At 38.5% G+C, this 17,170-nt stretch overlaps 2 protein-coding genes across 10 annotated transcripts in view; both read left to right on the top strand.

The window, feature by feature from the left end:
* The window catches only part of ripor1 (RHO family interacting cell polarization regulator 1), a 104,236-nt gene extending 95,333 nt beyond the window's left edge, over nt 1–8,903 (top strand). For all 6 annotated transcript variants that reach the window (XM_079825166.1, XM_079825163.1, XM_079825162.1 and 3 more), the window contains 4 exons: nt 3,088–3,284; nt 5,045–5,128; nt 5,356–5,446; nt 7,436–8,903. In XM_079825166.1, the coding sequence (XP_079681292.1) occupies nt 3,088–3,284; nt 5,045–5,128; nt 5,356–5,446; nt 7,436–7,533 (470 nt within the window). In that variant the 3' untranslated portion in view covers nt 7,534–8,903. The remainder of the gene's footprint in view (nt 1–3,087; nt 3,285–5,044; nt 5,129–5,355; nt 5,447–7,435) is intronic.
* Nucleotides 8,904–9,415: 512 nt separating this feature from the next.
* ctcf (CCCTC-binding factor (zinc finger protein)) lies at nt 9,416–16,565 on the top strand. 4 transcript variants are annotated; one of them, XM_079825168.1, is made up of 13 exons: nt 11,017–11,157; nt 11,244–11,273; nt 11,367–11,939; nt 12,035–12,374; nt 12,490–12,660; nt 12,757–12,890; nt 12,981–13,101; nt 13,209–13,358; nt 13,484–13,644; nt 13,748–13,930; nt 14,019–14,154; nt 14,336–14,542; nt 14,633–16,565. In XM_079825168.1, exons 1-13 carry the CDS (start codon nt 11,134–11,136, stop codon nt 14,854–14,856), a joined length of 2,454 nt encoding a protein of 817 aa, XP_079681294.1. In that variant the 5' UTR covers nt 11,017–11,133; the 3' UTR covers nt 14,857–16,565. The 4 variants fall into 4 exon arrangements, with proteins under 4 accessions (XP_079681295.1, XP_079681296.1, XP_079681294.1 ...); XM_079825169.1 differs by lacking the exons at nt 11,017–11,157; nt 11,244–11,273 and adding an exon at nt 9,416–9,600; XM_079825170.1 differs by lacking the exons at nt 11,017–11,157; nt 11,244–11,273 and adding an exon at nt 10,306–10,626.
* Nucleotides 16,566–17,170: the final 605 nt, after the last annotated feature.

The raw sequence follows: 17,170 nt of genomic DNA on the forward strand, positions 1-17,170 counted from the left end.
AGTCTTAAATGAGTTAAAACATGTCTTAAATTAACTTAAATAATTAATGAGATGCACATCAGATCCACGTCATGTTCAGCAGTGGCAGATCTTAAAGTCAAAGGCACTAATAAACCAGCTGCTGTGATTGTCTGTCATTAATGTTAATCAAAGAACAAAGGTAACATTGTAGCTTTAAATAAGGATTCCTCTATCTTTTAATTATTATTTATGCAGCTAAGACTGTAAAGTGTTTGATAACTATTCAATTTCTGTATATTTCCTACCTGTTAGACAGAAGGCCATAGGTAAATATGACCTTTATTATAATGGGTTTATGTGAGGATTGTTATAAATTCACTTAATTTAAAAGTTCACTTAATAAATGTTGAAATTAATTTAGAGACCTCAATAGCAGTATTAGTATCAGTGATACTGGCATTCATTCATAAAAAGATGCCCTTAAACAAATATTTAAAATGTACTGTCTTTAAGTTGTTTTCACATTAATTTGGAGATTAACTATATACAAATATTAAAAAACTCCAATCACAAATTTTTAATCACAATTAATCTCAATTAATTACAGAAAAAATTTTATTAGATTAATTAGTTGTTTTTTTATTGATTGACAGCACTAATCGTATATAATTTAACTTAATTATATACAATTTTACTTATTAATTATATATAATTTTACTTTTATTATACTTTTATTCAGCAAGGTCACATTAAAGGGATAGTTCACCCAAAAACTAAAATTCTGTCATAATTTACTCACCCTCAAGTTGTTCCAAACCTGTATGAGTTTCTTTGATCTGCTGAACGCAAAAGAAGATATTTAGAAGAGTAAATTATGACAGAATTTTCATTTTTGGGTGAACTATCCCTTTAAATTGATCAAAAGTGAAAATGCTTCTCTTTTCTATTCATCAAAGAATCTTTGATAATAATAAGAAATGTTGCTTGAGCACAAAATCAGCATATTAGAATGATTTCTGAAGGATCATGTGACAGAAGACTGGAGTAATGATGCTTAAAATTCAGCTTTGCATCAGAGGACTAACTTGCATTTTAAACTATATTAAAATCGAAAAACAGCTATTTAAAATATGCATTTAAAATACATCCAAGGTTGCTTCTTCATTTCTCAAAGAGTCTGAAAACGGTTTGTTCGAAGATTCAGTCTCTCTAAACCCCCCTGCTCTGATTGGTCAGATGGTCCAGTCCATTGTGACTGGTCTACCACATCTCAAAAAACGAAACGCTCATTACCATATCTGAATTTCAACTCCCGAGGCTTCCTCAGCTCGAATTACAGCGTCGGTTTTACCAAATCAATTCCAGCGTGAGTCCCTTTGAAGTGCATGAAAAGTGGATTTGCAGCGCTGAAAACAGCATATCCTCGACACGTCGACAACACAAAGCTAACTCTTCCAGGCCTCAGCTACAACTACAGTTTGAGGGCGGTCAAAGTAGATGTTGTTCATGGGAAGTCAAGGATGCATTATGCACATTTGTTACACTGTGACAATTTTCAGCGGTTCAGAATCAGTTATTTCTATTAAGAGACAATAACTTTATTTGTTGTGCACTTTGATCTTTAAAACTTTGCAGACCTTTTACATTCACATGAAGCTATATTACACACTGCATGAAAGGAATATTTGAAAAAACATAATGGGGGTTATGCGCAACAAACTTCCGTATTCTGTAAAACAGGTCTCATCGCTTCCGGTTGAGGTCTTTTGTACGTACTTCATTAAATATAGAGCCATTTTATAGAGCCTCTTTCAAAGGAGCGTGCAAAGATGAGTATAACCAATGTTCATCGTATATGCAGATTGATATCTAGAAGTTTTTTATTCTTCTTCTTCCCTAACATTTAGATATTTAAATCAAATAAAAAAGCAGCAATAAAAAGAACTAGCTATGCTTGCTGATTACATTAAAAGACCATAGATATCGCAGTCAGTCCGTTAACACTTTATCCGACAAGCGGATGCAGACCTGTTTTCCTGTTTGTACATGTGATGTCCAGCATAAAGCCTATAGGGGCACTTTAAAATAGAAATTAGCTATCTTAATTAGTAATAGTATTTCACAATATTTCTTTTTTAAACTGTATTTTTTAATAAATGCAGCCTTTGTAAGCATAAGACTCTTTCAAAAACATAAAGTAATCCATTACTTATTCAAGACTTTTTTTTATGGCATGAGGAGTTTTATTATAAAGCCTAAACCTAACAATATATTTTAAAGATGGTCCTTTAAAAACAAAACGGGTAAGAAAAAAAAATCACAAACAAGATGCCTCCAGATTATAACATTTTAGTGGCAAAACTGATTTGTTTTCAAAATAGAATTAAATCTTATTTTCCTTGGGCCTAGTTTCACAGACAGGGCTTAGATTAAGCCAGGGTTAGGCGCTAGTTCAATTACGACTTTTAAGTGACTTTTATAAATGTGCCTTAGAAAAAACATTACCGGTGTGCATCTTCTGAGAAAACAATGGCAGTGACATTTTAAGATATGTCAGTGCAAGTGGCTTTCTGGTAAAAACGGAAATTAAACCTAAACTAGGTTTAAGCCTTGTCTGTGAAACCAGGGGTAGTTTTTTAAAAAGTAGGTTATAGCTCACCATTAATGTTACGGGATTCAGCAGCAAAACACCTAATTTGTCCAGCGTTATAATGTCAATGTAACAAGACTTGAGTGAGTGCTGGATGCTTGAGAGAGAAAAAGTTATCAGAAATGTGATTGAATGCAAAATCCAATTTACACTGATTTGATTACATCACCAGAAATTGAGTACTTTCCTAGAACATGAACCATGTTTCATCGCTGCTGTGTGTTGCTGAAGATTGTTGTGAAGTGTGAACGCCCTTAAGTGTTAATGGACTATACCCGTATATCCTCCAACATTCATTAGCAAGAGCGATTGTGCAACACATCTGAAGTAGTATCAACCCCTCCCAACACCCCATTCAACCTCTCAGTCGTTGTGGTTTCTTGGCGCATCTTTCCATTCCTCCCCCTCCTCATGTTTATTCTCTGCAGTGTATCTGTTTCATCCATGTCTCTCTTTCGTTTCTCCTTGTCTTGCAGTCTGGCTAGTTCAGTGCCTGCAGTCTGGAGATCAAGATGTTCTGGTAAAATCTTTGAAGAAGCCTCCAGAGTGTAGTCTGAAGAGGGAAGGCTTGCGGGCAGTCAGTCTGCTGCTGAGGGACCCGAGGGGGAAAGTGTGCAGTGCGGCCAGCTCCCTGCTACGGAGTCTAGCTGACCAAACCCGCCACAGGGAGAGGGTAAGAGTTGTGCTTAACCACCCTCCTGCAAAAACTCGCTTTTTGTATATTTGGAGGTGAATATTTCAACAGATTTGCAGGTCAAATGAACTTCAGGAACTTACACATCCATTGTTATTTATCCACCACTAGTCTGCTATCTACCGCATTTTAAAACATAATAATCAAGTATAGGCTTAAATATAAGCAAAGTCTATGTACAAAATAATATTTCTACTTTTTCTACAAAAATAATATCACGGGTTGAAGTATAAGCTATGAGATCACATGTTTTATAACTACTTATGCTCTGGGACATTTTGGGGATTTTCGCCTGGATTTGGCCTACCCAAATTGAAAAGCTTCCCATACCCACATACAGTGGTCTAAATACACAATTTTGGTGTAATTTTAAAGGAAACCCATTGAAGTTACATAAACCACTGCTAAATGTGATAAACATGTAAGTATATGTTGTCTGAGCTGTAATAACCCCCCCTCTGATTTTTTTGGTTATAAATTCATACTGTCAATAATATCCCAGTGTCATTAAATTATTTTTTCCAGTGTTTGCTGACATATGCTGGAAACAACCAAAACTGTCTGCAGGGTGCTAGAACACACAGGGCCTGAGATAAACACTTAAAAAAATTAATTTATAACCAAAAAAATAAAAAACGCCTATTTTGTTTGTCTGTTTTAAAATATATATATTTTATATGTTTATTATATCACACACAATATATATACATACTATAATATTTATCACTTTTTACATTTTTCTGTATGTGGGTATAGGAAGCTGTTCAATTTGGGTAGGCCAAATCCAGGTGGAAATGGCCCCAGAGTAATTTAGTGTAAATAAGTTACTTTGTGTAAAGCAAAGTGATGCATATCTCAGAAAGTAGAGACTCTTAGCTTTCAAATGGTACCACATATGAGGTCAGAGCTCCTCCACAGACATTTAAATTTTAAAGTATATACATGATGATGTCATTACCTGTACAGGGTCCACAGAGTTTAAGAGAAACAAATGTTTCCATGCTAAATGCTAAATTCCCCCTATTTCTGTCATCTAACGCCATAGTTATTATCATTATCATTAACTAAAACTAAAACCATAAAAACATTTTCATTACTTGAAATAAGCATAATAAAAATATTATAATAATTAAATAATTATTAAAATAAAGATATTTCAGCAAGTTGCTAATGCAACTTTTTCTTTTCTGTTTAGTTAATGTTGAAGTACTAAAATAACTAAAACTAAATAAATGAAAACTTAAAACTATATAAACATAAACACACAACAAAATGATTAAAACTTGAAATGAAAACAGAAAACAAAAGTAAAATTTAATTCAAAATATTAACAAACACTATAGTAGTACATCAGCGATACTAAAATAACTAACGCTCAAAGTTAATCTAACACTAATAATTTAACACTTAAATCTAATCGTTAGAAAATTTCAGAAATTGTATGCATTTTTCATACTGTACTGCATTTTACAATGTTGTGATACCTTTTTAGTGTTATATTTTAATGTATTATTTAATGTTTTGGACAAAACAGTATATATCATTTTTAATACTGACCGTTTATTGGTTATTCCCCATAGCATGAAAATAATAATGGGCATTGCTATTGGCCAGAATGTTAGTATTTGTGCATCCCTAATCATCACCTTTAAATGCAAAGTAAAATGTGTGATACTTTGATATTCAGAAAGGATTTTGATTGAATCCACTCAGTGACTCTCATTATTGTTCTGTCTCAGGCACTGGTGAGTTGTCTAGAGTTGCTGGAGGATGAAGGCGTTGAGACGCGAGTGTGTGGATGTAAAGCACTCGCATGTCTGAAGGTCAGTTCATGCATGGCTAAACATCTCTCCTCTATAATCCAGCGCCACTCAATCAATTTTTATTTTTTCCTACACACTGTTTATATATATGCTTACGTAACTTCAAGAACCTGGTGGTTAGATGTGCTGTAGTGATCTGAGTGGGAATCAGATTCAACACAGCGTCACACCTCAGTGTTTGGTGGAGGACTTTAAGTAAAGTGTCTGTCTGTGTTTGTGCATCACAGGCCAAAGAGAGCATTGAGCAGCTGGTGTATCTGTGCCGGACAGATAAGGAGGATGTGAGGGATGCTGCCAAACAAGCTCTGCTTGTGCTAGGTGAGCAGTGAATGAACTAAACAACAGGAAATGGATCGATAAAAGAACAGATCAGTAAGGAAAGTAAAAGCATGGATCTGCTGCAAATGTGAACTAATGTGTTCCAAATGTGGTCCCACGGTGAGCCATGGAAAAACTGGAAAGATCAGAATTTCATTCCAGGTCCAGAAAAAATACATTCTTATAGTTTTAAAAATAGGTAAAGTTGTGGAATCTGCATACAATTATATGTACAAACCATAAAATTATGAACAAAAATATAATCATAAAGAAATGGGGTTTTATGTTGCTTTTAGAATTATTGTAAATACGAGTTTCCCAGGTAAAAATTTCACATGAACGCCCTCTGATGTCGTGTTTACCACTGGGAAGTTCGGAAATAATTTTGATACCCAAATTCCCGAGATGGGCGTGCCATAAACTTTAAACATGATGGCGGGGAGAACTACTGCTGTGATGGGTATGATTTATTAGTTTTTCCCCCAAAACAGCTAGATCGCTGTCTTGTCATTAATGTGCATATTTATATATAGGCTACGAGTAATCATTTGAAGCGTATTGTATGTTTTATACACAGCGAAAAAGAAGCCTGCATTTGACCGAAATTACAGAATTGGCAGAAATCTGGATAGCATCGTAATGAAATGTTTAGGCTATGGTTGTCAGTGCATGTGACACTACAATTTTATTACACTATAATTTTGGTTTTAATACTATTTTCCTAGTTAATAGGCAAGAATAAACGTGTCCTCCATGATTCCTGTTCATTCCGACAACAAAGCACTTGAATGCAACAAGCTCGTAATTACGACTTCAGAAATGGGAATTATCAAATTTCCCATAGCACGTGAAGGCAGCATAACTTACGAATTGGTGTACAAAGTATCCCATATTGATGCATTTGTAGCCAGTGGGATCTTCAGTTTTCAGTTTTGAGTGTTACATTTTATCTGGTTGTTGTCGTCTTGTTTTTGTTTTGTTTATGTATTCAGCTCCCACATCTATTGAATCCTTTTTTTGTGTTTTATAAAGGGTGTTTGCCCTACATAAAACACAAAAACTTTTTTACCTCTTACCTGTTAGAGTTAGTTTTCAGGTAGTTGCAAAGATACTTAATAGTGTCAATAAATGAGCATGAAAAGTAAACAAATTAAAAAAAAGAACAAAAAAGTGCCCTGACCTCAGAGAAGGTTTTCTCTATCCACGCAATGTTCTCACCTTTTTTACCCCGTACCCCTTTGCATCCCTGGTACCTATAGAGTAGTATTGCATCCTTCATATCTCTGAAGAGTCTTAAGTTTTATCATATTTATATAAGACCGATACGCTGTACCGTTTCTTTCCGAAAACAGCTGAACTTGTGGAGGCATGCAGTTGGCGAAGCTAAAGAGTCACGAACACACACACACACTCATGAAATACATCATGGCATTATCCCTGGATAACTTTCGATTCACTATACGTTTGTGTTGTTTACATTATATGCACTTATGTGCCGATTGCCAACAAAACAGACATTTGATGTAGTTTCACTCACCGCCTGTGGTTTCGACTCATGACCGGGAACAAACACACTTGCATCACTCCATTGCTGCTCCGGAAAAATAAACGTAATGCTGGGTTATTTGGGAAGCTGAACAAGGTTATCTTACCCTCACAAAAAAAACACTTATTTATATACAGTACATACAGGGCCATACTCTAAAAAACTTTCAGAATCCTGTTTGAGGAGTGTATTTGGCACAGAAATACTCCGTAATATGTCCAACTCGTTTTTTTGTGGGTTTTTTTGGCCGTTTAGCATGAGAATCCAACTCTTTAACAGAGTAAATAAGGCAGAATCCATGGAATGGCATTAGACCCACCCTCCACCCTCTTTAATTTTATGAACATAATTTGTGATCACGATTTTGTGATTAGGGTATTGACATTTTAAAGAGGAGGACAATGTATCTTATTTCCATTTCATTTGCTTTGCTTTAATTGCAGGGGAGGAGGGGAAGATGGCCCATCGACACCTTGAGTCGTCACAAGATGGAATGTCCCGCCTTTTTGCACCCGGCAGTATGGCCAGTACGGCTTTCTAACACAATCAACTTGTCGAAAACAATGTACTTGCGTCTCAGTATCCTCACAGTCATGATCATGCCAATTACAAACTATTAAATGCACACTACTATCAGACAGTCTTAAATGACAGAAATTCAGCGTGATCAAACTCTTACAGATAGAGTGTCAGCATTGTCCTCAAAGACATGGGCAAATGTTATACAATCATTAGACAAGAGGACTTGAATGTCTGTATGTTATTAATATTTTGGACATGGCCTAAGATGAACTACTGTAAAGTGATGAGGTAAGATACATAGGTGGGCGTCGGTTTATAAACAATGTTTTGCTGCCTTAAGTTTTGGCCCAATGGTGTTGCCTTCATGATTCATGGAAGCTGGACACTATTCAGCAATACAAGTGATGACTGATAGTGATGGGAGATAAAGTGTCATTTTCACTTTACTGATGAAAGTAGGCAGTGACTACCTGCAGAGTACATGGAGAATATGATTGACCACTTTGGGAAGAGTGCTTATGTGTGTGTACATATTGATTGGAGAATGTATGTTGATAGCTGAGGGGGGTCACACCTCAAAAAGTAGGATGGGAAGTATTTCCTTTTTAATCCCAAACTTTCACAGGGACCGTGTTGCCATAAAAGTGTAACAGTGCCATTCCATCCTGTCATTTTCTTTACTGATACAGAAAATATATCTATATCCCATTGGAAGTGTTAATGTTTTGTGTTGTAATTTAGCTTAAATGCTCAATAGCAAATGCAGATCTGATTTGATTCACCATGCACTTCACATTTAAGCCACCGGCAATGTAATATCTGCTGTAAAAGTGGTGAAGCTGTTCATTTTTTATAAACTTTTTGAAGATGTCATCATTATTATGAGTGAAAGCTGTAAACGGTGGTGAATCTTGCCTTTTGCAATGGGTTCCGTGCTTGTGATCTTTAGAATGGCCATAGATCATGTTTGACTCAGAGCATTTCTCCAGTGCTGCTAGACTGAAAGGTTCTGGGTTGGAACCAGGGAAGGTTTGTTTGTTTTTACATAACATAATTTTCTAGTTCAATCTGTTCCAGACTTTAATATGACAATATGAACGCCTCTTCAGTGTATAAGTGCCTCAAATTAGTATGGGGAGCAAGAGAATGAGATAGATAGACTTTATTTAAAACTCAAGACTGCGGTTTAGGATTGCAAACTGCAGAACAGATTTAAATATATTTTTCATTATTATCTACAGATTGTGCAGCATTAAAAAACTGATTTACTTTTGATTTTTTTTATTTACTCTAAATATGTATATTGTCTGACAAGGATATTGTTGACATCAACTGTAAAGGAAACTATTAAAATTATGAACACCAAAACGTGTCTGACTATTTGTACTCCGTCACAAAGAAAGAAAATTTGAAAATAAAAGGATTACATATTTGGAGCCTTTCCACATGTATGCACACATGATCATATGGACAAATTCAATAATAAAGGAATCAACCAATCAAAACACAGCATTACATAACAGAGGAGTCCATTTCAATAGTGTATTGATTAAACCAGAGTTCCCAGACTTGCTGACCACTGAGTTATTGTAGAATTTTTCCAGTTGTGTGTGTGATATGATATATATACACACACACACACACAGGATATTTTATTAATTTATTTAAATATCACGCTGATATTTCCAATTTGGGAGTGTGGGAACACAGTTAAGCTATTCCATTATCTTCTAATAAGTTCTTATATTGTAATAAGAGGATCAGATACTGCAACATTAAACATACAAATTTGACTTAACGTCTAAAAAAAGCCCACATCCCGTAATTCAAAAGTAGCGCCCCACACGGCCAATCGGCACACTGCTTTTGTTTACAGCCCTCCCCCTCGCCACCGCCCCCCTGCGTGACGCGCACGCGCAACAGCCGCTAAGGGCCGCCATTTTGTGCGGAGCCTACTCTGCAAAAGCGGGAGAGGATTAAAACCGCCGGAGGTGAAGGACGCAATTTTACTCCGTCTCGTACTAAAGGAAGAACAAACCCTGGGCTTTCTGTCGAATTCAACGCGAGAGTAAATCACCAAACGCAGGTAAAACAGCGCTACTTTTCCGAAAGGGGGGAGTTTTGCAGGAGCTTTAATCGGCCTCTAGGTGTCACGATGGGGCTCCCAGTCCAGGCGGCTGGCGGGGGGTGTTTGTCTCCCTCTATCGTTATCGAAAATTTAGCAAAAAACATTTATAACCCAGAAGTTCGGGCTTCAGCCCGATTATTAAGCACTATTGAAACTATATCAGACCGCATTTCACCACGATGCCATTATTTAACACCAGGATGTTTGTTTCAATCTTTAGGCCAGGCGTCCATTTTCTGTTTCTTCTCTTTGTTTCCTGTCTTTAGAAACCCGCCGTTTCTGCACGCGCACTTAGCCAACCAGCTAATATGCCTCTTAAAGTTAACCAATTTACAACAATACCTGGACCAAACAGTTCAGAACAAGCACCTTAATTCACAAACGTCAAGTCCGCGAGGTTTTACTCGTAATGTGTGTTATTTTAAGCTGTAAAACACATTTTAGCCTGCGCCCATCTCCCTGTTCGCGCCCCTCCTCGAGCAGTTAAATTCAAAATCGAGACGTTGAAACCTTGACCCGGTTCGGCGATGATAAAGTCCCATTACGGAGGCCTCAGATCGCTATTTGGTCCTGGAATCCAAAATGACGGGTTTACGCCTAAAGCACATAAAAAAAAGATTGCGCCTTTGATGATTCAGCATCTGTTCTGCCGTCGATGCTAACGTATTGCGCAGATTAAAATCAAACGAGGAAGATGCCGTTGCTAAACTATACAGATAGCCATTTTCGATAAGCAAGACCGAGCCTCGATTCCCAGAGTTTATCGCCTGAAAACAGCCGAATCGCCGCAGTCGTCGTCTCGCTGCGACCGCTCACTCTTGTTGAAAGACTAACCTCAAGCAACAAACGACTGAAGGGATAAAACTGTAGAGAGCTCCCTCTACAACCCGACTGGTAGTGGTACAAAAACACGATTAACCATCGCAGAATGCCCTCTTGCTGTGGGAAATCATAAGGGTGCTTTAAAACGTGTGAGCTGTGAAGGTAAGGATAGTGGGACACATTTACACCGTTTTGTCGGTTTAATGGGTTGGTGGCCAAATGCGCGCGAGCATGAGGAAGTAGAAGCGAATCGGTTCAGATGATGCTTTCTGGCTCCGAATCAAGAGTGCAAAACGTGGTTTTGGTTTAATAAAACATGTTCAAGTTGCAAGTTTTTTGAGGTTGTGTATGGTATTAGTGTTAATGAGTTATGAAAACAAGCTTTTGGTTGTGTGTGTGTGTGTATATATATATATATATATATATATATATATATATATATATATATATATATATATATATATATATATATATATATATATATAAAAAACCCAAAAGAGTGATCCAGAAAAGAAAGCTGTAAGTATAAACTGAAAGTGTGTTTTGTTTTGCACATTGATGGATTGATTTGTTTGCATCCCAACAGGTTGAGCTAGGTAGTAAGAAGCAGAGTTGAGACAGGTAGCACATTCATCGGAGACAGAAAGTGGTGGAGGCAGGGGTAGAGAGATGAAGTATTCCTTTTTGATGCAGGTAATCTCACAGTACTCTATACAAACACCAAAATCATGGATACCTATGGAAGTGCCAACTCAACTCTTTTGTTCACCATTTGCAAGGTTGATAGCAGCCTTTCTCAGTGTGTGTATGTAAGTAAACACTACAGATTGCAGTCAGGAAGGAACACTTTAGTATCTTGCATCTAGTGTTCCGTTCTAACTTCTCACTTTTAATTGCCATAGGTATTACCCATGGAAGGGGGACCGACCGAGGCAGTGTTGGAAGATGCAGGGGATGCTTTCAAGGCCAAGGAATGCAAGACATACCAAAGACGGCGAGAAGATGAGGAAGTGGGAGCTGAATTGCTGCAGGCTGCTGGTTTAGAGCAAGCCCAGGTTGAAGGAGAGCCTGTGGTGGAGGCCCAGCAACAGTTGGTCGAGAGTGTAGTTAATGTCAACGTCAACAGCAGTGTGGAGATGATGGTGATGGACTCCCTGGACCCTGCCCTCCTCCAGATGAAGACAGAAGTCATGGAGGCTGCTGTCGGAGCACCTGTTGGCATGGCTGGTGCTGCCCATGAGGCCACAGTCACAACTGTTGATGACACTCAGATCATCACCCTGCAGGTGGTGAACATGGAGGAGCAGCAGTTGGGCTTGGGAGAGCTGCAGCTAGTGCAGGTGCCTGTTTCTGCTGTGCCCGTCACTGCCGCCACTGTGGAAGAGCTGCAAGGGACACTGGTTGATGCCACTGCCATGCCTAAAGATGGGGAGCCGGTCATCTGTCACACCCTGCCATTGCCTGAGGGCTTCCAGGTTGGCCATAATTTGTGTTCTGAACAGACTACGGTTTTCAATGCAATGTGCTCTGACTATCTGGTGAATCTAAAATGTTAAATCTTCTCTTAAAGGTGGTCAAGGTGGGTGCAAATGGAGAAGTGGAAACTGTGGAGCAAGATGAGCTCCAAGCCCAAGATGATCAACCTCCACAGCAGGAGGAGGAGGAGATGGCTGAAGTCCAAAATGAAGACCCCACGTGGTCCAAAGATCCAGATTACGCACCCCCTGTTAAAAAGGCTAAGAAGACTAAGAAAAGCAAGTTGCGCTACAACACGGAGGGCGATAAAGACATGGACGTGTCTGTGTATGACTTTGAGGAGGAGCAGCAAGAGGGACTGCTCTCTGAAGTCAATGCTGAGAAAGTTGTGGGTAATATGAAGCCACCTAAACCAACCAAAATCAAGAAGAAGGGTGAGAATGTGATATGTATACAGAATAAACAGGCTCTTGCATGATGGTAAAATATCATCTCATTGTCAGATCTGTGCTGTCTTCTAAATCACTGGATTTTCACTACCGTGCACAGGTGTTAAGAAAACATTCCAGTGTGAGCTGTGCAGTTACACCTGTCCGCGCCGTTCCAACCTGGATCGCCACATGAAGAGCCACACAGATGAGAGGCCTCACAAGTGCCATCTTTGTGGGCGAGCCTTCAGGACTGTGACCTTGCTGAGAAACCATCTCAACACCCACACAGGTACATGGTCTCCAATCAATCAATTAGTGGAAAGGACAATATATACTCTCTAGTGTGAATTAGAAATTAAACCAACCTTTTTATTCTTTCTGACAGGCACCAGACCACATAAGTGCACTGACTGTGACATGGCCTTCGTCACCAGTGGAGAGCTGGTGCGACACAGACGCTACAAGCACACTCATGAAAAACCATTCAAGTGCTCCATGTGTGACTATGCCAGTGTAGAGGTTGGTCTGATAGTGTCATAATTTGATTTTATGGAAAAATGCATGCCCTTCTTGATTTGCCAAATTGAACTAAGCCTTGACACATTTCAGGTGAGCAAGCTAAAGCGACACATTCGCTCCCACACTGGAGAACGTCCGTTCCAGTGCAGTCTGTGCAGCTATGCCAGCAGAGATACCTATAAGCTGAAGAGACATATGAGGACCCACTCAGGTCAACAGCACTTGTCATCTCTCTTAGATTATTGCAGACTTCAAAAATAATAAAAATAGAATTGACTTGAATTTTAGTAAACTTTTTTCTTTTTGTCTGTCCTACAGGAGAGAAGCCCTATGAGTGCTATATCTGTCATGCACGTTTTACCCAGAGTGGTACCATGAAGATGCACATTCTGCAGAAGCACACAGAAAATGTGGCAAAATTTCACTGCCCCCACTGCGACACAGTTATTGCTCGCAAGAGCGATCTCGGTAAAATTTAATTTACCATTTTATAATTTGTGATGGCTAATTATAGCAGGCTTTTTAATAGCAACGACAGCTTGGTACATACTTGTGTATTGACGTTTACATGTTTTACTTTGTGACCATTGCAGGTGTGCACCTCCGTAAGCAGCATTCCTACATTGAGCAGGGCAGGAAGTGTCGTTACTGTGATGCGGTGTTCCATGAGCGCTATGCTCTCATCCAGCATCAGAAGTCCCACAAAAATGAGAAACGCTTCAAGTGTGACCAGTGTGACTATGCATGCCGTCAGGTCAGACAGCTCATGAAATGGTTTTTTAATAGTTCAGCATAAGCATTTGTTAATTACAGTGTTTGGAACTCTATTTAATTTACTCTGTTCTCCTTGCTAACAGGAGCGTCATATGGTCATGCACAAGCGCACCCATACTGGGGAGAAGCCATACGGCTGCAGCCAATGCGAGAAGACATTCAGGCAGAAACAGCTCCTGGATATGCACTTTCGGCGCTACCATGATCCCAACTTTGTACCTACATCGTTTGTTTGCACGAAGTGCGGCAAGACCTTCACACGCAGGGTATGGTACATTTCAAAGAGGTTAGATGAATTTCATGGTGCCACTGGATGCAGTAAATGTGTTTAACAAATTGAATGTCTTTTAACAGAATACCATGGCCAGGCATGCAGAGAACTGCAATGGTATGGATTCTGGTGAAGGAGAGAACGGATCTCCACCTAAAAGGGCTCGTGGTGGCAGAAAGAGGAAGATGCGCTCTAGAAAGGATGATGACGATGATAGCGGTCAGTAGCTTGGCTCTAGTTTTTGTTACTATGCTGGGGTTACTTTAGTAGTTGAACAAAGTATCTGAACTTGTTTTAACACGTGGGTTATCAGAATGGAATGCATATGATTTGTGCTAAATGTAAATCATTACCCTAAATGGGTTTTATGAAAGCTTTAAATGTTGCCTGAATATCTCAGATGAGCATGGAGAGCCTGACCTTGATGACATTGATGAAGAGGACGAGGATGACCTTCTCGATGATGAACAGATGGATGTGGAACAGGCTCCACCCAGCGTTCCCATCCCTGCACCAGCTGAACCTCCTGTCAAGAGGAAACGGGGCAGACCCCCAAAGAACGCACCCAAGGCTTCTCCTACAAAGTTAGTCGCCAAAACCCCCACAGGTAATGTGTGCGTTTCTGCGTATGAAGACAAACCATTCAAAATCTATTAATGGGGTTTAACTTAATGACCCTCTCTGCTTCTCCTTGCAGCTGCTGCCATTATCCAGGTGGAGGATGAAAGCACAGGGGCCATTGAGAACATCATTGTGAAGAAGGAGCCCGAGGGCTCAGATGCAACCATAGCTGCCCAGCCAGTGGTGGAGGAAGTGGAGGCAGTCGAGGCTGGTGTAGAAACAGTGCAGCTAGCTGTCCCTGAAGCTGCACCTAATGGTGATCTTACTCCTGAAATGATCCTTAGCATGATGGACCGGTGATCTGGGGATACGTGTGCACACACAGCTGATCACACATGCTTGCATAAATGCACATCCCCATATGTGTCCCTTCATTATATATATACAGATATATTTACACACACACACGCTCACATAATTTTTTCCCCTCGACTCCTTATTCCATGCTAAATCCTCATGTCCTGCATCAAATTTCTTAAAGACTCTATTGTTCCGCTACCTTTTCCTATAAAAACGTCCTAAAGTTCTTGTCTTCTCATGACGATCACAAAGCTGCGCTTTTCTACTGTTTCTATCACACCAGTAGTTCAACTGCTGAGTTATTTTTGCTGTGTACTTTGTACGTGGAGAGGCAGATGATTTGAGAGCAGGAATGTCTCTGACATTACATGATATGATACCTGCATCTATCTTTTTTTTTTCTTTTTCCATACCCAGCTAACCTTCTGTCTTCATTTGTCAATTCAAATCTGACATTACCATGGCAATATTGAGAAACTATATCATTTTGTGCCTGGTCAAGCCTTGATATCTAGAATCGCTGTCACTGCTGTAGAAATGGGTGTTTTTACCCCCTGTCCAAGAAAATCCTCTCAATGTTTGACATTTATGATGACTTCTATTCGCTGTTTGTTCCTCATGTGCTCTTTCACTGGTCACAGATGATAATGTTAGAGAGCGTAGAAATGTAGCCGCCTAATTATCAAGCCAGGGACGATGACATCCATCCATCTATCCATGTTTAAAAAAAAAAACCTGCGGTTGATAAATTTGTACAAAAAAGGTAATCTTGGCTAGTCTTTGCTTGTAAATAATTTTTATTTTGTTTTATTATGAACATTTTAATCTTTTTCTAGTGAATTGATGACCTTGAATGCTAGGGCAATGGCTTTTAACAGTAGTTGTTTGGAAACATGCCACTAAAGGCTTACAAATTACTTGTGGGGGAAAAATAAAAGCCTGAACAATCATGTAGGCTGCATAACCCCTTTTCTTTCTGTCCTTCTGTAGCTTGAATCGTTGCATTTGAGTCTGCTCAACTCGCTTGTTGGCGAAGGGGTTGCTTGGTCTTATCAGAGAGTGGCTTTAATATTGTTCCACCTGACGAATAGGCTTCCTTGATGGATTTTGTTCTAGCTTTTGTAAAAGGAGGAAAAGGGACAGAACTGGACTGGTACAGCAACGTGCATGACTCCAATTGTTTTGATGTGGTCGTATTCCTGACAACCACCCCCTAATATTAAACTATGTGACCCGAGTTGTTGATTTCATGGGATTCTGGAAGGAGACTTAAAAGTTTACAATAGGTTTTTCAGACCACATTTAATTTAAGAAGTTTAATATGAGTGTTCGAGGAAGCTATTTTGATACGAAATGTTTCTAGAAGAGGAAGCTTGGATGGGATATTTGTAAAAAGTTGTCACTTGTTCAAAAGAGCAATGTCCTTATTTTTCTGATTTGTTTTTCAGTTTCAGAATGAAGTTTTCCTCCAACATAATTGCATTTAAATTGCTTTCTTTTTTTAAGCTCTTAATTCTAGGTTAATGCTTTTTTTTTTCGTTTTTTTTTTTTTTTAACCTAGCTCTACTGTTTGAATTTTACAATGATCAGAAAACCAACCTTATAAAGACATTTATTATGGCTGGGTGGGTTATAGAGGGCCTATAAGGTATGATGGTGTGGAGAATGTATTGCTGTACAGCTAATAAAAAAAAATATTGTCCTAATTCAATGTTCGTCTATTATTCCACCTGAACAGTTGCATGATTTTCAACAGAACTTGATGCAATTGTTTGCTGCTTGAAAGAATCGCAGATCGTTTTATTTTATTAACATGGGAGAAAATAAGGAATCTTGCATTTGATTTCAAATTATGATTTTGACTGGTACCTGTAGGTAAATGGTCAAAATCCACATTAAATTTTTTTTAATTTATATATATATATATGACAAGCAGATTAAACGTTAATAAATTCTGCTGAAAAGAGTTTATTTTTATTAAACTTCTTAAATGTAACACTTCAAAAAAAAAAAATTTTTGTTTAAATGTCAACTAGTTACAGATCAGATACAGTTTTAGTGTGAAGGGTCATCACAATTTCTTAGTGAACATTGTTCCACTAGAGGGAGATACTGAGTAACAAAATGTCCTGTTTTAAAAAAAGTTTTTCTTTAGCGTCTAGCCATCAGTAGATCTCAAAAGTAAAGGTTAGAGGAACACCATTTGATTTTTTTATACATACTGTGTGAAACCGACATCAAAACAATAGGTGTCACCATTATGACATGTACCACTGACTGAAGCTTCACATATTAATATCGGGGTTGAAATGAT

Source organism: Gobio gobio (genome assembly GCF_949357685.1).
Source record: "Gobio gobio genome assembly, chromosome: 9".
NCBI classification, from domain to species: domain Eukaryota; kingdom Metazoa; phylum Chordata; class Actinopteri; order Cypriniformes; family Gobionidae; genus Gobio; species Gobio gobio.